Source organism: Girardinichthys multiradiatus, chromosome 7 (genome assembly GCF_021462225.1).
Source record: "Girardinichthys multiradiatus isolate DD_20200921_A chromosome 7, DD_fGirMul_XY1, whole genome shotgun sequence".
Lineage (NCBI taxonomy): Eukaryota > Metazoa > Chordata > Actinopteri > Cyprinodontiformes > Goodeidae > Girardinichthys > Girardinichthys multiradiatus.
In genome coordinates, this window is record NC_061800.1 from 48097737 (window position 1) to 48121900 (window position 24164).

General features: G+C 41.4%; 1 protein-coding gene across 2 annotated transcripts; it reads right to left on the reverse strand.

The window, feature by feature from the left end:
- On the reverse strand, window positions 1-21606 carry LOC124870924 (signal transducer and activator of transcription 1-like). Of its 2 annotated transcripts, XM_047369789.1 has the most exons (24): window positions 21451-21606; window positions 17938-18065; window positions 15775-15919; window positions 15594-15689; window positions 15425-15502; window positions 15262-15340; window positions 15089-15177; window positions 12357-12508; window positions 12090-12251; window positions 11914-12006; window positions 10775-10834; window positions 10656-10685; window positions 10477-10567; window positions 10339-10380; window positions 8027-8110; window positions 7802-7903; window positions 7574-7709; window positions 4934-4974; window positions 4329-4405; window positions 4090-4229; window positions 3713-3889; window positions 669-732; window positions 525-594; window positions 1-354 (listed from the first exon to the last, which is right to left on the reverse strand). In XM_047369789.1, exons 2-24 carry the CDS (start codon window positions 18063-18065, stop codon window positions 220-222), a joined length of 2271 nt encoding a protein of 756 aa, XP_047225745.1. In that variant the 5' UTR covers window positions 21451-21606; the 3' UTR covers window positions 1-219. The 2 variants fall into 2 exon arrangements, with proteins under 2 accessions (XP_047225745.1, XP_047225746.1); XM_047369790.1 differs by lacking the exon at window positions 15089-15177 and having other exon boundaries at window positions 15236-15340.
- Window positions 21607-24164: the final 2558 nt, after the last annotated feature.

Genomic DNA, 24164 nt, shown 5'->3' on the forward strand with positions numbered 1-24164 from the left:
TTATATTTACAGATTTTATTTTTCAATAAAATGCACAACGGTGGAAGCAGAAAGCTGGCATATAGCTCAGTATGAAGCACTTTTTTACATCTAAACATGGAAGATCATACAATAATCATCAGAAAGGATTTTCCTCCAAAGATAAAACATGCATTGTTTTTTTAATAAATACACACAAATAATTGACCTGATCTGCATCCAGTTATTCCGATAAATGATTCAATGATCCATCTCATTTTGCAGAGGGGAAACCGGATAATTTAAGCTTTCCTGAGGAAACGGCTGGAGATTTGACAATTCAGGCAACTCGAGTAGATCCGACAAAATTTCCTCCAACCTTTGGAAGAAGTCAGTCTGCAAAGCAACCAAAACATTTATTTTAAATTAGCTGCAAATGCAGTAACTTATCCAACAAAAATCACTCAAGGTAGACACATTTATCCATTTCTTTTCTTTTTTTCTTCTTGGTTTCTCTAACAAATAAAGCAATAAATCAGGAATCAGTGATGAAGCTTCAAACCCACATTTAGGTCCATAGTCTCGATGTCCATCGGCGGCACATCTCTGGGTGGAGACGGAGGCGGCGTCGGGTTGCTGTTAGGAAAAGACATTTATTTCCTTTCTTGTGAAGCAGAAAAGAGAAAAACTTTAGTTCAGCAGAAACTTACTTGGAAAACACAACAAGGCTCCTCTGGACATAACCTTTTATGTTCTTGTTGGTTGAAGAAGGTCCTACATAGAGACAGCTGATTACTGAACCCAGAAAATGGTACCGATCATACTTAACTGGGTCAACACAGACACCGCACCACCATGAGGTATTGAACTTCTCCACGTTATTTCGCAGACTGATTCTAAAAGTGATTTTAGTTTTATTTAAAGACATCGACACAAAATTCCCTGGAAGTGAAAACAGGGTCAGAGTACAAAAATGTTAACATTTATAAAGTAGGCGCTCCTAAAGTCTTCACACCCATGGAGTAACACTGAAGCACCTTTAACAGCAATCACACCTCGGGTCTCCTAGGATTCGTCTCCAGCACCATGGCTCACCTGTTTTAGGATTTTTCCACCATTCTTCTCAGCAAATCTTCTCGGATCAGACACGTTGGATGGACAGCTCACAGACTGCTCCTGAAGACCCTCCTTGATTATCTGGGCTGAGGGTCATGGTCAGGTCACTAGAATCTGAGGTCCAGAGGACTTTAAAACAGGAATCTTTCTATATTTTTCTGCTTTCACCTTGTTCTCTATGCAGACTAGTTACCCACTTCCTGCTGCAAAAACACATCCCCACAGCATGGTGCTGCCACCACCATGCTTCACAGCAGGGATGGTGTCAGCCAGGTGAGGAGCAGTGTTTGTTTTTATCCAGATATGGCACACGGAGTTCAGGCCGGAAAGTTCTGTTTTGGTGTCATCAGACCACATAGCTCAGTTTCTCCTGGTCTGACAATCTTTAAGGACAACAATGGACCTTTTGGTGAAAACTGGCTTCTGTTTGACTGGTCGACCACGAAGGCTGAGTGGTTCAATTTCCACAAGGGAACACTGGAGCTCCACCTCTGTGACCACTGGGTGCCTGGTGACCTCTCTGACAAAGGCCCTTCTTCTCTGATCACTCCGTTTGGTCGGACAGATGAAAGGAGAGTCCAGGTGGTTCCAAACTCCTCCTCTCTCCAGATTATGGAGACCACGGAGCTTATCAGGACGTTGAGTGCTGCCAAATGTTTGTGTCCTTGATTTGTGCTGGAGGTCAATTTGACTTCGCTGAGATCGGCTGGACAAGAGGTGTGATTACTTACAGGTCCTTCTCAAAATATCAGCATATTGTGATAAAGTTCATTATTTTCCATAATGTCATGATGAAAATTTAACATTCATATATTTTAGATTCATTGCACACTAACTGAAATATTTCAGGTATTTTATTGTCTTAATACGGATGATTTTGGCATACAGCTCATGAAAACCCAAAATTCCTATCTCACAAAATTAGCATATCATTAAAAGGGTCTCTAAACGAGCTATGAACCTAATCATCTGAATCAACGAGTTAACTCTAAACACCTGCAAAAGATTCCTGAGGCCTTTAAAACTCCCAGCCTGGTTCATCACTCAAAACCCCAATCATGGGTAAGACTGACGACCTGACTGCTGTCCAGAAGGCCACTATTGACACCCTCAAGCAAGAGGGTAAGACACAGAAAGACATTTCTGAACGAATAGGCTGTTCCCAGAGTGCTGTATCAAGGCACCTCAGTGGGAAGTCTGTGGGAAGGAAAAAGTGTGGCAGAAAACGCTGCACAACGAGAAGAGGTGACCGGACCCTGAGGAAGATTGTGGAGAAGGGCCGATTCCAGACCTTGGGGGACCTGCGGAAGCAGTGGACTGAGTCTGGAGTAGAAACATCCAGAGCCACCGTGCACAGGCGTGTGCAGGAAATGGGCTACAGGTGCCGCATTCCCCAGGTCAAGCCACTTTTGAACCAGAAACAGCGGCAGAAGCGCCTGACCTGGGCTACAGAGAAGCAGCACTGGACTGTTGCTCAGTGGTCCAAAGTACTTTTTTAGGATGAAAGCAAATTCTGCATGTCATTCGGAAATCAAGGTGCCAGAGTCTGGAGGAAGACTGGGGAGAAGGAAATGCCAAAATGCCAGAAGTCCAGTGTCAAGTACCCACAGTCAGTGATGGTCTGGGGTGCCGTGTCAGCTGCTGGTGTTGGTCCACTGTGTTTTATCAAGGGCAGGGTCAATGCAGCTAGCTATCAGGAGATTTTGGAGCACTTCATGCTTCCATCTGCTGAAAAGCTTTATGGAGATGAAGATTTCATTTTTCAGCACGACCTGGCACCTGCTCACAGTGCCAAAACCACTGGTAAATGGTTTACTGACCATGGTATCACTGTGCTCAATTGGCCTGCCAACTCTCCTGACCTGAACCCCATAGAGAATCTGTGGGATATTGTGAAGAGAACGTTGAGAGACTCAAGACCCAACACTCTGGATGAGCTAAAGGCCGCTATCGAAGCATCCTGGGCCTCCATAAGACCTCAGCAGTGCCACAGGCTGATTGCCTCCATGCCACGCCGCATTGAAGCAGTCATTTCTGCCAAAGGATTCCTGACCAAGTATTGAGTGCATAACTGTACATGATTATTTGAAGGTTGACGTTTTTTGTATTAAAAACACTTTTCTTTTATTGGTCGGATGAAATATGCTAATTTTGTGAGATAGGAATTTTGGGTTTTCATGAGCTGTATGCCAAAATCATCCGTATTAAGACAATAAAAGACCTGAAATATTTCAGTTAGTGTGCAATGAATCTAAAATATATGAATGTTAAATTTTCATCATGACATTATGGAAAATAATTAACTTTATCACAATATGCTAATATTTTGAGAAGGACCTGTATATAACCAGTCAGCTTAAATCTTCATCTTTTTCATACATTTACAAAAATGTCTGAAAACATGCTTTGACTGTGTCATTATGGGATATTTTGTGTAAATTGTCTTAAAAAGAAAACTAAAATTTGTTTTAGGATCAGTCTGCAACCTAAAAAAACTTGGAAAAGGTAAGAGGGTGTGAATACTTTCTGATGGGGCTGCCTGCTAACATCAAAATAGAGTTCACTACCCTTCGAGCGTGACTGAACAACCACAACATTCCTACCGAGTCCGAGTGTGTAGCTCAGCCAGAGGCGGTACCTGGGACTGTGTAGTAGCGTCCAAACGCCGAGTCTTTGGGGATGTCGGGGTACAGATAGACCAGGGGGTTGGAGCTCCTTCGCTGGGTGCTCAGGGTGTAGTGGTTGATGGCGTCAGGCAGAGACAGCACAGACAGCTCTTTCTTGGTGTAGGGCTCTACAGCGTGGACATGTTTCTCTGCAGAGAAGCACAACCAGCTGAATGTTGAAGAAAAGATGATACAAGATCATTTCTCATGTTCTTCACAGGTTCTTTTGATCCCTGTGGAAGTGGGCTTCTGAAATGTCTTAGATTTTACGCAGAAAGCCCCGCAGAAAGTATGACTCTTCATAAAATGTTTTTAACATCTCTTGAAGGAGAAATGTTCAGAAACAAACCTCCAGTGGAATGATCAACCCAGCTGAAGGTGATGGCTCCATCTCGGATGCTCTCGCTAAATCGGATCAGAAACGTCCCGGTTGGTTTATTCTGCAACAAGGAGCTTGTTCTCTGCTTGCTCACAAACCCCATGATGTAGCTGAAAAAAACCCCAAAAAAACACATCTGGGAATGGACAAAAGTGAAGATGAGCAGGAAGTGCATTGATTCAACATAACCAGGATCTGAGTTGTCCTACCCATGCTGCCAAAGATCACTCAGATGTTTCTTGATCAGATCCAGGATCCCATCGATCCAAATCCAGACACTATCATCCTGGCCACAAGTAGGGAACTCAATTGTTTATGTGCTGGACGCATCAACAGACAAAATGTGTGTTTAACTTGTTCATCAGCAGCAGAACATGGCGCAAAGATCCAGGTTCTACAGCAGTTTGGTCCTGCTTCTACACCAGGGTTCTGCCACTTTACAATCCAAACGGACATCTCTTCCCTCAGTCCAGCTAAATAAAACTCGTTTAGAACCACTAATGTTACATGACCTTTTAAAAAAAAAACTTTTAAAAAACCACCATTTAGGTTTTAACATTAAAAGAAAAATATAAAACTTTTCCTCAAAAGAGAATGGAAACACTTTCTTCTATGGGATGTTGATAATGGTGGAAAATTATGTTAAAATAAAAGCAGATAATTAATTTCTTGCCTCATAATAGATCTAAAACAGTATTTTAGGTACTTTTAGAGTGATTCTATTGAGGAAATTCAATGCAAATATTCAATTAAAAACTGAATATATATTTAGATTTATAAACATTAGTTTAGATATACATGTCCAGAACCTCACCTTAGAGAACTTGTTCCAGTGCACCAGACCTTCAGGATCATCTGTCATAAAAAGAGAAACACATTGACGTTCATTTTAATGGGTTTTTTATTTAAATGATACATTTATGAGAAGAAATCAGAAAGCTAGTTAGCTTAGCATGGAGACTAAACAAAGGTAACAAACCGGGTCTTTATCTGGAGTTCAAATCTAAATCCATTTTATTTATAAAGGCCATGGAAAACCCATTTGTTAAACCAAGGTGCTGCACAGTTTTACAGCATCAATAATAATAATAATAATAAGTAGAATGAAAAACAATAAAAACAGAAATAAAACTGATTACAAAGAATAAAAGGAAACAAACCAACTCAACATGTCAAAAGTCACTGAAAATTAGACTTAAAAAGATTTTTTAACTCTATGTAATTATTTTTAAGGGTAACATGTTCTATAATTTTGGAAAAGGTCCAATCTCCTCTGAGCTTCATGCCGGTCTTTTCTCTGGTGAGAAATAACATTTAAAACAAGTAAAAAACAAACCAGATGAACCTTCAGATTGGACCAGCGCTGCGTCTATGCAGAGATAAAGTAGGAGCACAACAATGAAGGAGAATGCACTGCTTTGTGAATTTCTCTCTTTTGTTTCTGTTGTTTCAGCAGTTTATGCTTCTTCCTGTTTTATCTGGAGATGGTTTTATTCTTCATCTGTTTTTTGTGCTTCGTTAACTCATCTTTTTAATTTCTCTTTCTTTGTTTCCCTACTAGTTTGGGTTCTGGCTTTGTGCCTTGTTGGACCAGTTGTTTGCTGAATATTGGACCATTTGCACGTTGCTGGACGCCACTATGCCTTTCCAACGTCATCGGCCATTTTGTACCGCAGGATAGTCTGTCCTACAAATCCCAGCGGCCACTGCGGCTGATAAGACGGGGCGTCCCAGTTCCAATGCCCCACTGAACTATATAAATGGACTATGAGACAGCCCACACTTTGCTTCACGTTTGGAGACCGGACCAACATCTGAAGCATCTCATTCTGGAGAAGAAGTCCCACGTGGATTTCATTTATTCTCCTTGTTGGCCAACGGAAAAGAAAAATTCATGAAAGAAATTTCATTTTGCCCATCAAAGACGTGAGTTTAACACGTAACAGAAAAAAAAAAACCTCACAGTGGTTTCAAGGCGACGGATCGCCACCTTGCTTGGTTCTAGTCGACTGCTGACGGTCAGATCATATTTTTCCTTTTCGCCATGGAGGCCAAAGGACGGAGATTGACCGCTTTCTTGGAGTTTAACTGCAGACGCGCAGAAACTCTTAACCCCCCCTTTCCTCTCTCACTCGCTGCCCCAGAAGGAAGACTTAAACAAGTAAAATCCACCTTTTATTTTCATTTCTTTATTAGGAATAGCTTGGGCAGGATAGAGGAGGTTTTAGTGCGATTAGATTCGCCACTTAGAGTCTAATGTGTTCTGAATTGTATGTGCATGCCATTGTTCTTTTGAAACGTGATTACTGTTGATTTCTGAGGCCGCCGAGTCTCGCAAGTTGTGTTTTATTGTACGAACACCTGAGCGCAGGTGTGCTGTGAAACTGGACTGCTATAATAACCTTATGGTGAAAATCAACCATTTTCTTTGTCTTCAGCTTCATGTTTTATTAGTTGCCGCCAAACGTTTTATAACCCTTTGTGTTCTCGAACATCCCCAGCGGTGGGGGAAGTTTTATGACTCACTGTACCTGAGCTACACTTTCTGGCGGGCTCCCAAAGCTTCGTTCAACCATATTCCCTTTTTATTTTGCCATAACTGCCATAACTGCTGGTTTGATCTCATACACACTCACTGCTGTTTTTATTTTGTTTAGTTAGATATTTTACCCTCTTTGAAAGTAGAACTTTGCATGTTTGATTAGGTGAAGATTATTGAATCAGAATAGCGAAGCGTATCAGGCTGTTGATTTAATAAATATTCACATAGATCAAGAGAAGTTGTTTGTGTTTATTTTGTGTAAGAATGATTCGTCAGTCAAGATAAGGTTAAAGTTCCCCACGTTTCAGCAGAAACGGTTGATTAAACAGTGACATCTCTGGTAATAGTTATTAATTATTACTGAGTATTTAACGGTTGTAATTATCAAAGGCTTTAAGCTACAATTACAACACCAGAAACATCTCTGGCTTTGATTTATAAATGAGGATTTTTGGTTAAGAAATTAATTTTCTCAAATTATGATTTTTAATAATAATTATTGATGAATATTAATTCATCAATAATCATAATCCCAACAGCCTCCATGCTGATGTTCAGTATTTTTGTGTTGCTTGGTTCTGGACATGGTGGTTTCTAGTAATTTCCAACAGAACCTTGTGGGTCCAACCTGACAGTTGTTTAACACTTATTCTCCTTGGTTACTTCTGTTAGTTTTTCTGCCTCCACCAGTTGTTGGTATCTGGTTCTGATGGTGTACATCTGCACTAACAAAACAAAACGTCCAGGAGGAGGATGTACATCAGTTCTGATTCAGTTTTGTTGGTTCTTTCAGGTATTTCTGCACCTGCATTGATTTTAAGTTCTTATCTCCATCATTTGACCAACTCCTGCACAAGTAGCAAATAATCAGACCTTCAAAAGGATCTTAGGAAGAGGTTCCTGTAAACCCACCCATGATTTTGTCTCGAAGCATTGAGAGCTGGTCCTGATCAAGTGGCCGCTGGCCCATGGACAGAAACTGCCAGCTCAGAAGCGGCGCCAGCTGCTGCCAGGAGAGCGGAGGAGGATCGACAAACAGGGACAGGTTCTGCGGGACACAGCCAAGCATTTTTTTAACTCACTTTGGTTGAGCAGAGGCTGGTTGTTCTTATTTGCCCTGATGAAGCTGGCTTTCCTTACCATCGGTTCGCTGGTGGAGAGCATGTTGAACCACATGATGGAGGCCCAGGCACTGGGGACCTGGTTGGAACTGGAGATGACAACCACAGGCAGAGAGCTTGCCTGTTTAACCCAAAAACAGTCCGTAAACTACCTGCTCCAGTTATATCCAAGATTTGAATTCAAATTTCAAACATGGAAGTGGGAAACATTTAAACTGTAACATAGGAGAGGTTGACTCTTCACCTCTATGTCAAATGTCTCGCCAGCATGATGCAAAACCGCCACAAAGCGTATGATGTGGAGCTCCTCCGTGACCACCAGATGACTCTGATTGGAGCAAAACCAAAACATTATTGGGTCTGAAAAAACGTTTACACAGAACAGCTTACATCTTACAACAAATCCTTGATATGTGATAACGAGAGCAGCAGTGTGGCTGTTCACCTTCAGAAATATTGATGATTCTGGTTTCAGCTCATGAGAAACCCAAACTATCTCAGATTATTAGAATATAGGGCTGCATGCAAGCATATTCATAGAAAGTTGACTGGAAGGAAAAAGTGTGGATGGGAAACAGGGATAACCTAAAGCTTGAGAGGACTGAAGGTGAATTTCCTGATTGGGTTAGGCGTATTTCGTCACTTCCTGTTTCGCTCTTGCACTCGGTGGATTGTTTGGTGTGCCAGGCTCTCTCGATTAATGTTACCTCTGACTTTTTCTAACATATAAGCACATTAAAACACATTTTCTGTTGCCATACTTTACAGGTGCTGGTCATAAAATTAGAATACAATGAAAAAAACTGACCTTTTTCAGTAATTCCATTCAAAAAGTGAAACTTATATATTATATTCATTCAGTACACACAGACTATATTTCAGATATATTTCAAATGTTAATTCTTTTAATTTTGATGATTATAACTGACAATTAATAATTCAGTATCTCAGAAAACTAGAATATTACTTAAGACAAATACAAAAACGGGATTTTTAGAAATGTTGGCCAGATGAAAAGTATGAGCATGTACAGCACTCAATACGTAGTTGGGGCTCCTTTTGCTTGGATTACTGCAGCAATGCGGCGTGGCGTGGAGTCGATCAGTCTGTGTGTAATGAATGAATATAATATACAAGTTTCACTTTTTGAATGGAATTACTAAAAAAGGTAGAAATTTTTTCATGATATTGTAATTTTATGACCAGCACCTGTATATTTGGTATATTTTTCTTGTTGTGGTAAAGGTTCGCTAGCACTATTATGCACTACTATTACTAGCATTCTGTCTCTTCTGCCGTTTGACTCTCCTCTCTCCTGCTCTCTGTGTCAGATGTTCAGTTACTCCTCTGCCTCCTTTAGTGATAATGGGACGTGTAATAAATGTAGCATTTTTGTAGCTTTGGAGGCAAGGCTGTCGGAACTGGAGGCCCGGCTCCACGCTGTTGAAAAACCAGCAGATAGCCGAGGCCCCTTAGCCAGCGCGGAGCCACCGAGGGTAGCTCCCCGTAGCAGTCCTCCAGCAGAGCCCGCGCAGCCGGGGCCTCAGGCCGGTTGGGTGACAGTATGTAGAAAGCATAGTCATAGATCCCAGTCCACAGGTCACCACCAACCCGTCTGTGTTTCTAACAGATTTTCCCGCGACACACCCGCTGAGAAGCCAACTCTGGTAATTGGCAGCTCCATAGTCAGAAACGTGGCCCTAGAGACACCAGCGACCATAGTCAAGTCTGCCAGGGGCCAAAACGGGCGACATCAAATCCTACCTGAAACTGCTGGCTAAGGATCAGCTTAAATACAGTAAGATTGTTATTCATGATGGCGGTAATGACACTCGGTTACGTCAATCGGAGGTCACCAAAGTTAGTGTTGCTTTGGTGTGTAAGTTTGCTAAAACAATGTCGGACTCCGTCATTTTCTCTGGTCTACTGGTGTTGGTCCAAAAATACCAAAATGGCTCCCGTCCCACTGAGAATGATGTCAAATGGAAGATGAGAGACACCAGAACCAATAATGCAGATGAGCTGAAAGCCACCATTGTAGGAACCTGTGCTTCCTGAACATCTCAGCAGAACCACAAGCTGGTCTCCATGCCAGATTGCATTGATCCAGTGGTTAAGGCGAAAGACGCCCAGACAAAATACCGACTCCAGATTCTGTACACGGTACATGGAAGTATTGTTCAGTAGCTCCACATTTCTGGATTAGAAATCATTTTTCTGTATGATGAAATCTTTCTTTAAAACTGAATTTTGGATTTTCATAAGCTATAAGACAGAATCACCACCAATAACTGTAAACTGTAATTCTATTACATGTTCCCCATCACATTTATCTATTTAAAACAGCTTTGACCAAATTAGGTGAAAACAGACAAAATTATATATTTTTAAGAAGAAATTCTGAAGACATGCATCAAATGCTGTTTTCATGTTGAACTAATGAAGCAGCCTGGGTTAATTAAGATAAATATCACAGCATTAGCTGCTCAAGTCTGAGATGTAAAGAACAGAAACTATGGCAGCAAAACATTATTGAAAATAAATGTTCTAGCTCACCTCACAGGACCCTTTGGTTCTGGCTTTTTTTTCCTTGAGTGACTAAAAACAAAAACAGATGAAAAATCCATAATTTATTACAGGCTGTTCTAGAGATGTGATAAACAGAAAGACAACTGAATTAGTCATTTTTTCTACCATGTGCTCAAACGCAGCCATCATCGCTCCATTGGGCATGTCCACATCCAGAACCTTACTGTTGTCAAGGTTGAAGTCAAACAAACGAAATCTGGAAACAAATGATAGAATGAAAGACATTTATTTGTAGTAAAAACATAAAACATAAGTTACTGCATGTGGGTATTCAGTCATTTTACCCATTGACTGTCTTCACTTCTTCGACATCCCTTGTTTGGACAGGAAAAAGGACATTTTATTGTAAAACAAAAGCTGTGACAGTACAAATGTGGTTTGAACTGAATATTGTTTGACTTACTTGTCAAATACAGGCTTGACTTTTAGCAAATCCTTAAAAACAGGAAGGTTTGCTAAGAACCTAAAAGGGTAAAAATGAAAACATTTACTGACTGAGCTGTAAATGAAAAACAGCAGCAAAACATTACCCCAGGCTAAAGGTTTCCAGCTCTGAACATAAAATCTGTCACCACTTCATGGTTGGATGTTATTTTCTGAGAGTATCTGAGATAGAAAAATCCAGTTAAAAACATTTAGTTATGATGAGGAGAAGAACCACGCTTCATCCAACTGGCAGACAGAAACACACACAATTTAAGCCACTGTACAAAAGTCCTGTTTGCAGTTTTTCACAAACCATGAAGGGGACACAGCAAACACATGACCCCTGACCCCAACCCTAACCTGATTAGAGGAGACCAAAACTGAACTTTCTGGACTACAAGTAAAACACTAGGTGTTGAAAATATCAGCGCTAGCAAACATTTTAACAGTTAAACATGGTGGTGGCAACATCATAATGTGGGGATTATTTTCTTCAGAGATGATAAGAAGATTGATGGAGCTAAATCTAGAACAATCCTGAACGAAAACCTGTTAGAGACTTGTAGAAGACCTGAGATTGGGGCGGAGGTTCACCTTCCAGCAGGACAACTGCCCTGAACATACAGCCAGAGATACAATGGATGGTTTAGATCAAATGTTAGAATGGCCTAGTCCAAGTCCAGTAATTAATCCAACTGAGAATATGTGGCGAGACTTGAAAACTGATGTTCACAGAGGTTTTACATCCAATCTGATTGTTTTTTTCAGTCTGTATATGTTCGCAGCTGGTGGAGACATACCCTGAAAAACCTCCAGAAGGACCTACAGTCAAAGGTGCATGCAACACTTTTTTATTAGTAAAGATTTTTGAAACCATGGATCATTTGTCTTCTGCTTCACATTTAGGGTCTACTTTGTGGTTGTCACATAAAATCCTAATAAAATACCTTAAAGGTTGTGTTTGCGATGCGAGAAAATCTGAGCAGCTCAGGAGGTGTGAATACTTTTGCAAGGCACCTGAGAGGTCGTTACATCTTTAATTCAACATGTCTGAAATATTCCTTTAATGATTGAAAAGCTACGTCCATCTTCCTTCAGATTTAAGTTCCGCCTCACCTCACTGTCATCTTGAATCGGACCCCGGTCTTCAGAATCAGAGGTCGATGAGGTAAGTTCTGCATGACGGGCTGTTTCTCCACCACCAGAGCACTGCACAGAACAAACACAGACCCATCAACACGTACTGCTCATCGTTGTGTTGTGCAAAGGACAAATCCCCGGTGAGGTCTCACTTTGTGAGAAGTTTTCTGATCAAACTCAGAGTAAATTTATCAATTTCTGCTATTGAATCCGAGAGGCTGGCAGAGTCTGAGCTGGTGTACTTCTTGTTCTGCTCCTGCAGCTTCTGCAGCTGTTCATGGACTCCTAGAAGAACCCCTGTAACAGTTGTAAACCTGCATGCAGAACATAAACACAGATGGGGTGGAGTTATAACACCAGGATTTTTAAAGATGATCATTCTTCAGTTTTAAACAGGAAGACAAAGACAGCATCCTCACCACTTCTGGAGGAGCTCCAGGCTGGTGTCCTCCAGACTTCCGATGCAGGCCAGCTGTTGCCTGCGCTTCCACTCAGGAAGCTCCACGCTGGTGAGAGTCGTCACAATTTGGGCCGACTGGTTTAAAGTGGTCACCAACTGCTGCAGCACAATCTTTAGGACCAAAGCAAAAGGCAAGTCAACATTGGAGAACATCTCAGCCAGGTTCCACCGATCAAATAGCAAACAAGGAGCTTCACAGCGTTCTACAGTGTCCTCATCCACGTTAACATGCCAGGTGTTTGTGATGTAAAAGCCGTGACCATAATTAATTTTATCAAAACATTTTCTACCAATTATGTGATTATTATCAAGAACATCTCAACTAAAAACAAACTAACCTGCTAATTATGAAATAACCTGGTTTCATAAGCATGCACACCCTTTAACACTGTTCAATGCGACCATTCAGTCTTCTTCTGATAAGCCTGAAATGAAGGATTTTCCTCTGATTCTCTCGTTTGCATCACTTAATTAAAGCCAGATTTAGCAGAGAGGTGAGGAAGAATCTAAAAGGTTGCATCGTTCAAAAGGTATCACAAAAACTGGACGTTTCTCCAAAATTATACAGGTCCTTCTCAAAATATTAGCATATTGTGATAAAGTTCATTATTTTCCATAATGTCATGATGAAAATTTAACATTCATATATTTTAGATTCATTGCACACTAACTGAAATATTTCAGGTCTTTTATTGTCTTAATACGGATGATTTTGGCATACAGCTCATGAAAACCCAAAATTCCTATCTCACAAAATTAGCATATTTAATCCGACCAATAAAAGAAAAGTGTTTTTAATACAAAAAACGTCAACCTTCAAATAATCATGTACAGTTATGCACTCAATACTTGGTCGGGAATCCTTTTGCAGAAATGACTGCTTCAATGCGGCGTGGCATGGAGGCAATCAGCCTGTGGCACTGCTGAGGTCTTATGGAGGCCCAGGATGCTTCGATAGCGGCCTTTAGCTCATCCAGAGTGTTGGGTCTTGAGTCTCTCAACGTTCTCTTCACAATATCCCACAGATTCTCTATGGGGTTCAGGTCAGGAGAGTTGGCAGGCCAATTGAGCACAGTGATACCATGGTCAGTAAACCATTTACCAGTGGTTTTGGCACTGTGAGCAGGTGCCAGGTCGTGCTGAAAAATGAAATCTTCATCTCCATAAAGCTTTTCAGCAGATGGAAGCATGAAGTGCTCCAAAATCTCCTGATAGCTAGCTGCATTGACCCTGCCCTTGATAAAACACAGTGGACCAACACCAGCAGCTGACACGGCACCCCAGACCATCACTGACTGTGGGTACTTGACACTGGACTTCTGGCATTTTGGCATTTCCTTCTCCCCAGTCTTCCTCCAGACTCTGGCACCTTGATTTCCAAATGACATGCAGAATTTGCTTTCATCCGCAAAAAGTACTTTGGACCACTGAGCAACAGTCCAGTGCTGCTTCTCTGTAGCCCAGGTCTGGGGAATGCGGCACCTGTAGCCCATTTCCTGCACACGCCTGTGCACGGTGGCTCTGGATGTTTCTACTCCAGACTCAGTCCACTGCTTCCGCAGGTCCCCCGAGGTCTGGAATCGGCCCTTCTCCACAATCTTCCTCAGGGTCCGGTCACCTCTTCTCGTTGTGCAGCGTTTTCTGCCACACTTTTTCCTTCCCACAGACTTCCCACTGAGGTGCCTTGATACAGCACTCTGGGAACAGCCTATTCGTTCAGAAATGTCTTTCTGTGTCTTACCCTCTTGCTTGAGGGTGTCAATAGTGGCCTTCTGGACAGTAGTCAGGTCGGCAGTCTTACCCATGATTGGGGTTTTGAGTGATGAACCAGGCTGGGAGTTTTAAAGGCCTCAGGAATCTTTTGCAGGTGTTTAGAGTTAACTCGTTGATTCAGATGATTAGGTTCATAGCTCGTTTAGAGACCCTTTTAATGATATGCTAATTTTGTGAGATAGGAATTTTGGGTTTTCATGAGCTGTATGCCAAAATCATCCGTATTAAGACAATAAAAGACCTGAAATATTTCAGTTAGTGTGCAATGAATCTAAAATATATGAATGTTAAATTTTCATCATGACATTATGGAAAATAATGAACTTTATCATGATATGCTAATATTTTGAGAAGGACCTGTATTAGAAAACGAAAACAAGACAGAAACTGGTCAGGAAGCTGCCAAGAGGCCGACAGGACCACTGGTTGGTACTGGTTGGGTCCTACATCTGACAATAATCTCCTGTATTCTCCATCTCCCTGGACTAAGGAAAAGTTGTGGGACAGAATTCCTTTCTTCCAAAGAAAACATCATGGCTTTCTAAAATCTGCCAGAACCTTGTGGGAGAAATGTGTTATGTTCTGATGAAACCAACCTAAAACATTTGGGTCATAGTTCTAAAAGGAATGTTAAATGAACACTAGATCCACAGCGAAATATGGTGGTGGCAGCATCCTGATCTGGGGTCTCTTGTTGTTTAGCTGAAACTAGGATGTTTAGCCACGGATGCATGAAATTATGAAAGCTGTGCTGATATGTGCAGAAATCAATAAAAACAGTCAAATGGGCCAGAACTCTGACTGGGATCTGATTTGAAACCACCCATGCAGCTGATTCACCTAAGCCAGGCATGTTCAGCCCTACATTGTGTGTAAATTAGTGGAAATCTGTCCAACCTAACATGAACGCATTCATACATGCTTCGTTTGTGTGATGAACGTCTCCCTCTTCAGACATTCCTGTTCTACCAGAGTTTGAGACTGGGCCAGTCCAACATCCTGTTCCACTGGTGATGAAAAAAACAGAAATATTCCCATCAAACAGTGTTAAGATTCAGCCCACACCGCTCCTGCGTGGTCTTCTGCCAGACCTTTGCTTTGCCACATCTTCTGGATGAAGTGGAGTTTTTCATTCAGACCCTCCAGCGTTTTGACGTCCTTCTTCAGTTCCTGCATCAGATTTCACAAACAAGGAAAACATTTGATCATTTTTTTCTCAGGATGGCTAAAAGGATCCCATCTGAGAAAGATTACCGAAATCGGCAGCTTCATCTGAGTCACTTTGTTGTCCAGTTCTATCCACTGTGGGCTCATGACAGGAGAGCTGCACGGCTGTTTAGGAAAAACAGATTTAGTTCCCCCTTTCATAGCTTAGAGACGTTTAGTAGCAACACCTCATCAATCAAGCTCTTTCCAGACTCACCAGAGTCGCAGTGACTGAGGCGAGGATTTTCTTCTCCTCCTTCAGACATTCAGAAAGAAGTGCAGCCAAGTTCATTGGCTGAGCCTGGAAGTTCTCCTGAAAAGCAAAGTTACTTACAGACTGACAAGAATGCCTGAGATAAAGACGGAAATTTCTCTTCTTGCTGAACATTCTGCCGTACCATCACATAGTCCTTCATCCCTGAAAAGTTTGGCCCCTGCAGGATGTTGTTCTCCTGGATGGAGTGGGTCCACTGGTACTGCAGATGCTCCAGGAGAGCTTGGAAACATGTTCTAGCTGCATTCTCATCCACAGCTGCAGAACCCCTGAAAGCATCAAATTCAGTTGAGGTTTGATAACCAGAACTTGAGTGCAGCATCTGTCCTGTTGTTCATAGAAGACTACTGAACCAATGTAAAGCTGGAGAACATATAGAACACCACAAGTGTTGCCCTCCTGGTCTCTGATGATGCAAGAAGAACAAAAGCAAGAAGATTTTCTTCTTCAAGGCTGCCCTATGAGCCACCGTTGGCTACATCTGGTATCAAATACCAGTCCATGAGAGTGTTCCTATATTTAATGTGCCTGTTTGCAGAATTATCTGTTCAAGTCTTTAAAATAAATGTCATTTTGCAATAAGCAACATGCAGGTCTCTGGTAAGGACAATGTGGAGCAATGCAATGCTCTGCAAACCTCTAACCCACCTTCTTTCTTCATATTTTCCTCTCAAGCAGCCAGACCTTCTGATGATCCTGTAATGTTGTTGTGCTTAGCAGTTCTCCAGGCTTTCTGAAGGGCATTTAAAGTTTGACTCTGGACTGTTGCTGCTTTTTTTAAATTCTCATTTTCTGTCATATTAGTTCAGAACTTAATATCTTGGCATATGAAGCAGTGTAACCTTAAAAAAATTAGAAGTCTGAAAAAGTAGCGGACAAGCGGACAGAATACAAAACTGAAGTCCAGTAGATGATCATCATCTGAAGGCACAAACAGGCAGGGCCTCATCCTGTTGGAGCTAAAATCAGTTTTTCAGCCTGTCTAACTGGGTTATGTTTGGGATTCCAGATTGAAATAAATAAAAGTGAACAAACATTTCTGTGACGAGCTGCTGGAGTTCAATTTCGACAACGTCCAAAGAGAACTCTGAATAACCTTAAGTCTGGAGAACTGTTGATGAAGAAGGTCTGATGGGTAAAGTTTTTTTTCATAAGGGTCAGGAAAGCTGGTCAGAGTTGATGGATGGAGCTAAATCCAGGACAATCCTGAAAGGAAACCTGTTGGAGGCTGCAGAAGGCTAGAGACTGGGGTGGAGGTTCACCTTCCAGCAGGAAAACCACACTGAACATACAGCCAGAGATACAAAGGATGATTTATATCAAAGCAGATTCATGGGTTAGAATGGCCTAGTCAAAGTCCAGACCTAAATCCTACTGAGAATCTGTGGGAAGAATTGCAAACTGATGTCCATAGATGTTCTCCATCCAACCTGACTAAGCATAAGCTGTTTAGCTAAAGAAGAATGGAGACATTCAGTGTGAAGACGTTCAAAGCTGACAGAGACGAACCCTAACAGACCTGTAGCTGGACCTGCAGCCAGAGGAGGTTCTACAGAGTTCAGAGGTGCTGAAAACAAATCCACACCACTCTTTTCAGATTTTTATTGGAAAATAATTAGAAACTAATCCATCATTTTTTTTTCACTTTGAAATTCTGCATTACTTGGTTTTAATCTATCATAAAATCAATTCATTGGCTGTTTGTTGCTTAGTAACTCTTTGTCATCTAATGCAGTGCACCCCCCAGTGGTATCATAGTTCAACTGATTCAGGAACCTTACTGTACCATATCTTCCCATCAGGGCAGCTGAAGTAGCTGAGGAAGATCATACATGTACAGCTCAAAAGTCAGGATGTCGTGAAAAAAAATTCTACATTTTTTCTCTGTAAGCCAGAATCATCAAAATTACAAGACATAGATTATCAAAATATTTCACTCTGTGTGATGAATTTATATACAAGTTTCACTTTCTTAAATGAGGAGGAAAATATTGAACTTTTTCACGACATTCATATTTTTGGAGATGTACCTGAATAACAAAGTTAGAAAGCTGTGATAGCTGCATGTGAAGGGAGGTTGATGGAGTATGTTCATGTGCCGTCGCAGAAGATTCATAGATGGATTGTTTGCATTCCATCTGAGGGACGGTTAGTTGTTGTGCTGCAGGTTGATGTTAAACATGAAGACAAACTTGAAAAACCCCTTAGTGTCACTGATTATATAGATTTCTACCAAAAGGAAACAAAGATGTTTATTCTCAGCAGGTGCAGAACCACCTTTTCTTACCAGTCCTGGCTCTCGATCCAGTTGGACAGCCAGTGTCGGATCTCAGTGGGGAACCTTCCCTCATACAGCTGCCTCACCTGGTTCTGCAGCGCAGAGTCCAACTTCAGCAGCTCCTGCCACTGCGCCATCTGCAAAGATCCCACAACAAAACCCTCTGAGGACCCATTTTAACCTGCTGAGCGCTTTGAGTTCAGTTCAACTTAAATGATCTTGGCTGGTTTAAGGAGGGTGTGCACTCCTTGCTTATTTAAAAAGAAAATACTCCATCTCCAGTAACATATAAAGTCCTTTAAAGAGTCTGGTGCTCTAAGTTTAAAAAACAGACTATTTAGTGGAAAATGCAAAAGAAAAAGCACCAAAAAACTACATCAGGGCCTGGTAAATATAAACCAGTTGCATTAGAACACAGCAGGTTATGATCCTCATGAAAACTGCATGATCCCACAAACCTTTAGCCACTAAAAACAAAATGCAGCTAAGATTTTCTCCTGTGTTCTGTGCATCATTCTCAAGTATAAATGGTCTAAATGTTGCAGAGACCCACAGCTCAGATGGGATGATTTGTCCAGAAGACAACTGTCATTTTTTCATAACACAAATCTGACCTTTATGGTAGATTGGCAGGAAGAAAACAAGAAGAAATCCTGTTTGCAGTTTGCTGCATGCCATGTAGGAGACACGTTATGTGGCGTAAAACACTGTGCTTCACTCTGACCACACCATCATCTCAATGAGACACAGCGGTGGCAGCATCATTTTATGGGGATGCTTTTCTTCAGCAGGGACAGTGAAGCTGGTCAGAGTTGGTGGGAGTTTCACTACAATCTTTGTCCCTGGTCCCTGTCTTGGTTTTCTCCTGTCTCAGATGTCTCTTGGTTAATGTCTTCTCTCCTTTTATCTCCATCATCTGACAAATCCCTTTGAATTCGATTTCGAAGTGATGACGCGTGTTTACACAAACGGAAAGAGGTCCCAGGGCACAAACTGTGGTTCAACTCGGGCACCACAGAATACTTGGAACAGAACCTATGGGCGGGTTGAAGCCCCAGAAAACAGAAGCAACAAGTACGGCAGCAAAGACGAAGAACGGACTGTATAAACATCTTTTACATGTTTAAACTTGCATTGTATGGAAACTACTTGTTGCCGTTTCACTCATGGATGCTGAACATATGCAGATGAAAACATTGTACAAACCATTGTTCTTGCACAGAGTTGCCGTCTCCTTCCTGAATTAACTGTAGTTTATGGACGCCCTTTTTCTGCATCAGAAGGAACGTTGAGCAGCTCAGGAAGCTCAGCTGTCTTGCTACCATGCTGTATAACGCCCTCAACGGGCATGATGCTACATGCATGCTCAGTATGAGGGATTGCTGCAAAGTCAACGCCAGTGACTGTCCACTGTCTCTACATGCTCATCCAGGAGGAGTGAATGCTCCAAGTCACTGACTGGATGCAATCTGCTGGGTTTCCTTAAATAGAAAAACCTTTTATCCAATTTGAATAAAAAACTAACTCCGACTGAACTGTTCAATGGTTACGATTAATTGGAATGTATGAACCTGACTGTTGTGAAGAGCCTTGAGACGACATGTGTTGTGAATTGGTGCTATATAAATAAAACTGAATTGAATTGAGTAATGCTCGGTTTCCAAAACTTGTGGAAACACGGTGCTCAACAGAACACCAAAGTTTAAAGGCATACGAACCGATCTGGTTCAAGAACAGCCGGGGGATGACCAGTGGTGGTTTTTAAAGCTCTGACTCCAGCTGCAGTCCACACCTTGTGGAACACCCTGCATTTATCCCTGAAGCTTGTACACCTTTTTTCAACCACACTTTTCCTTCCACTAAACTTTCCATTAATTATGGATGCAGCATTCTGTGTACAGCCGGTTTCTGTAGCAATGACTTTTGAGTTTCACCTTTTGCAGAGAACTACTGAAATAAATGACCTTTTAGATGACGTTGTAATTGGTTGATACACACACAGCATGACCTGCTGGTAGCAAAAATAAATTTACCTATGGATATGGAGGCAAATATTTCAGGAGGATGGAAGAAAAGGTTTGGAAATATCCCGCTTTCTCATTCACGCACACAACAGCATGCAGTGGATTGGAGCATAAAACCAGTTGCAGAATAAAACAAGGTTGTAAAGATCCATTACGGGTTCTGATCCAAAAGGATAAAAAATCATGCGTACATTAACACATTGTTGTAATCTGTAAATGACGGGATGTGCTGTTCTTTACGTGCAAACGCGTTTTGAATCATTAAAACTGGTCACTGATGATCCTAACAAAAAGAAGATGTTAAAAAATCGACTTGTAACATCCGGAGTGTGAGAGTTAAATTCTTGTTAAAGTCTTAGATGTAGGATTCCAGCCTTTTGCTGATGTCTGCTGTGCAGTCAGAAGAACTACAAGTTGATAAACTGTCTTTCAAATGCATCTTTTGTCATTTTAAATATAAAACTACCAAGACATTAGCTAAGACATAGTACAAGTCAAAACAAATGAATAAAAAAGAAAAAGAAAATACAGCAGTGGACTAATTAAAGCAAGAAGGGACTGGGCTCCCGGTGTCATGTGACTATATAGACCCACGTGAGCCACCGGTAGGTCACATGTGACCATGTTGTTATTAATTTCTCGATCTGCGCATGCGCAAGAAGGATCATTCAGTGCTTGAAGCACCGCCTCTGGCGGTCAGTAGGGATGAAATAGAACAAGTACAGTAAGGTGAATATGTCAACCAAACTTAACTGTTAAACTGGGTGTGATTAAGACAGGAGTATGTAGTTTCTGTCAAAGATCAGGGATCTTCTGGTTGTCTGTCCTCTCAGTGAACTGATTGGGTCAAATGTCTTAAACTCTAGTGGCTGAACATTTTGATGATAAAATATGCATAAAACGCCACCGTACGCTGAGACTCACAACGCGTTTGCACGTAAAAAACAACACATGCCGTTATTTACAAATTACAGCAACGCGTTAATATACGGGTGATTTTTGACCCTTTTGCTAGCCATACACTTGCATTCAATCCCGCAGCGTTTTTACGTGCGGAAATACGCGCAGGGGGTGCAGATTAAACCCTAAACAGGAGGGTGGCCCAGAAAAAGGGTAGAAATCAGTGAGAACAGGTGGGAAATCACTGATGGGTCACAGCTGTACAGGAGCCGAAAGGGTTCATTATTTCTGATGACACCGAGGCTGGTTAAAGTCCTTCTAACGGCAGTGAGATTTATTATCTTTATTTTTATGGCAAAATAATTAAAAGGGTAAGCAAAGCAGGACTTTAGCAAGAAATCATTTAACATATGATCAAATAACATAAAACCATTAAGTGATTTTAACTTCATGCGCAAAGTAGCAGCAACCTGAACACCGGTAGCACCCCCCACATCTGCACATTTCTGTTCAAATCCACGTAAAAAGAAACGAATGTAAAGCAGTGTTTTTCTATTCTAAATAAAGCTATGTATTATTAAGTCAAACTGCCTCTTACCTTGTGGCTGCCGCCTTTTATTAATAAGGTCCAAAGAAGAGAAATCAGAGCAGGAACCAGAGTTCAGCTGAATGACGAAGAGTCGGAGGAGCAGCTTTTATTCTGCGGAAACTCCCTGTTCATTGTGTGATTCTTGGGAAATGTCTCAGCAAGAAACGAAAAGTTTGTCAGCAGTTTTCCGCCTTCAGCAGGCGGTACTTTTCATATTAAAGGTTTTCTATATTCAAAGAAAAATGCAGCTTTAGAAAGATGCTCTCAGCTTGTTTAAAACACAGACAACTTTACATCAAATACTGTTAATCACAGCTTCTAGCTTTTATTTATAGCCTAAATTAACCTTTCATTTCTTTATCTTTTTGTTGCACGGCGATAACGACCAGAGTTTCAGTATTAATCTTTCTGTTTCTCACATAATTAGAAAATTGTCAAAAAGTTATTTTTGAGTCAGTAATTCAGCTTAAAAAGTGAAACATTACAGATTTTTCCAAACAGGATGTGCTTTCAAGGGTTTATTTCTGTTATTCTGATCATTACAGACAGAATATTATATCAGACCAGTTAAAATGATTTATAACACAGATATTTTATGTTATGGTCTACACCATCATGGGGAAGTCTGCTGGCTGAATGCTGACCAGCAGATAGTTTCTGACACCCTGATGAGCACAAATGATAAAGCTAAATAAGCTCACTGTTCACAGAGTGCAGTTTCCAAGCATATTATTGGAACGTTGAGTGGAAGGAAAGTGTGTGGTACAGGTGCACAAACAACTGGGATAAGTGAGGTTTGGAAAAGATTCTCCAAGCGTGGTCTACAGCTGGAATCAGAGCATCAAGATCCATCACATACAGATGTGTCCAGGACATGGGCCACACCTGTCACATTCCTTCTCCTAGACCACTTCTTCACCAGACACAATGTGAGAAACATCTTACCTGGGCCAAGGGGAAATAGAACTGGGCATCAGAATGAGGAAGACAGGTGTATTTAAGTGACCTTAAATGGATGCTGGTACCATATGGTCTGGTCTAAACACAACATGCTGACCTACTGGGATTTTCACCAAGGACCATCTCACATGTTTACAGAGGATGGTCTGAAACAAATAAAATATCCAGTGAGCAGCATCTGAGTGGAGGAAAACATCTTGTTGACCTCAGAGGATGATGGATCGACCGGTTCCACATGATAGAAATGCAAAAGCAGAACACCATTTCTGAAGGCACAAGTTGTTGAACCTTGAAGTAGATGGACCACAGCAGCAGATGACCACACCTGCTTCCACTTCTGACAGCTAAGAACAGGAAACTGAGGCTGCAATTCACACTGACTCCCCAGAACTGGACCAGAACAAGTTGGAAAAATGTTGCCTGGTTGAACAGTTTCAACAGTTCAGGCTGGTGGTGGTGGTGTCATCGTTAGTGGACACATCTTCTGATGGCTGCTTGCAATGAGTTCACTGAGCTTCAGTAGTCACCACAGGCACCAGATCTCAGTCCAACAGAACGTCTCTAGGATGTGATGGAATTGGAGATTTCCATCATGGAATTTGAACCAACAACTCTTCAATGGAAAGCCATCATGTCAATATGGACCAAAACCTCAGAGGAATGTTTCTGAAACCCAACTGAATTGATGCCATGGAGAATTAAAGCAGTTCTGAAGGGGAAATGGGGTCAAAACTCCAACTAGCATGGTGCACCTAATAAATTGGCCAGTGAGTGTATGCTGACATTGTGCACAATTAGACTCTCTGTAAGCAGCAGCCTATCACAGTTTCTTCCTGTTTCTTTAGTGGAGTCAATAAAACATAAAAGAGTTTAACAGAAAATAAGATTTTAGTTTAGAGGAGATGGTTTCCAAAGAGCCTTTAGCTGAATTGTGGATCTCTCAGCTTCTTCTTCAGGTCTTCTGCAGGATTGTTCCGTTTCTTAAAGACGACTTTTAAATACTCCTCATCTGTTGTGAATTTATGGCTTGTTTTTGCTTGTCTTGTCCTCCACCAGATCTGTTATTTTCATATTTTATTGACTCACTCACATAGTGGACTTTCGCCAACTTATTGGCTAGTACCGCTTTGGGAATCACATTGTTGGAGCTAAAACACAATATTTTCTCCCTGTCAATCTGTGGAATCTTTGGGATTTTCCCAGATTCAGCTTAAAAAATGGAACAAACTGTGTATTTATGACAGGCTACTGGTAACAAAGGGCCAAAAGATCCAGTTAAAAGCTGAATCAGTAAGAGTCAGTGGTGTAACAATCATAAATCTGGACTGAAATTAATGAAATGCCCAGAAAACCTTCAGAAAGCCTGGGGACTGCTGATCAAGACCACTATTAGGAAAACAGCTAAAAATAAGGTCTGGATTAAGACTTATGCAGAGAGGAATGACTCGTATCTTCCGGCTTCAGGTGGATGGGGACTTCCTTTTTGATCCTACAAGGGAACAGCATTCACAGCACAGCAGGTATGGCTGGTTCCAGCTGAATGCATGAACACAACAACAAGGTCTCACCGAGAATCACGTGATTCCCCAGAAAGCATGACAAGCGTTTACAAGCAGAGTGTGTCACATCACCACGTTTCCTCTCCAGCTGCTACCAAAATAAAAGCTCCAAACTGAGCATTCTGAGAGTGCAGTACTTGTTAATGGCCAGCAGGGGCGCAGGTGTGCGTGAGATGATGTGCCACTACAACACAATAAACAGGC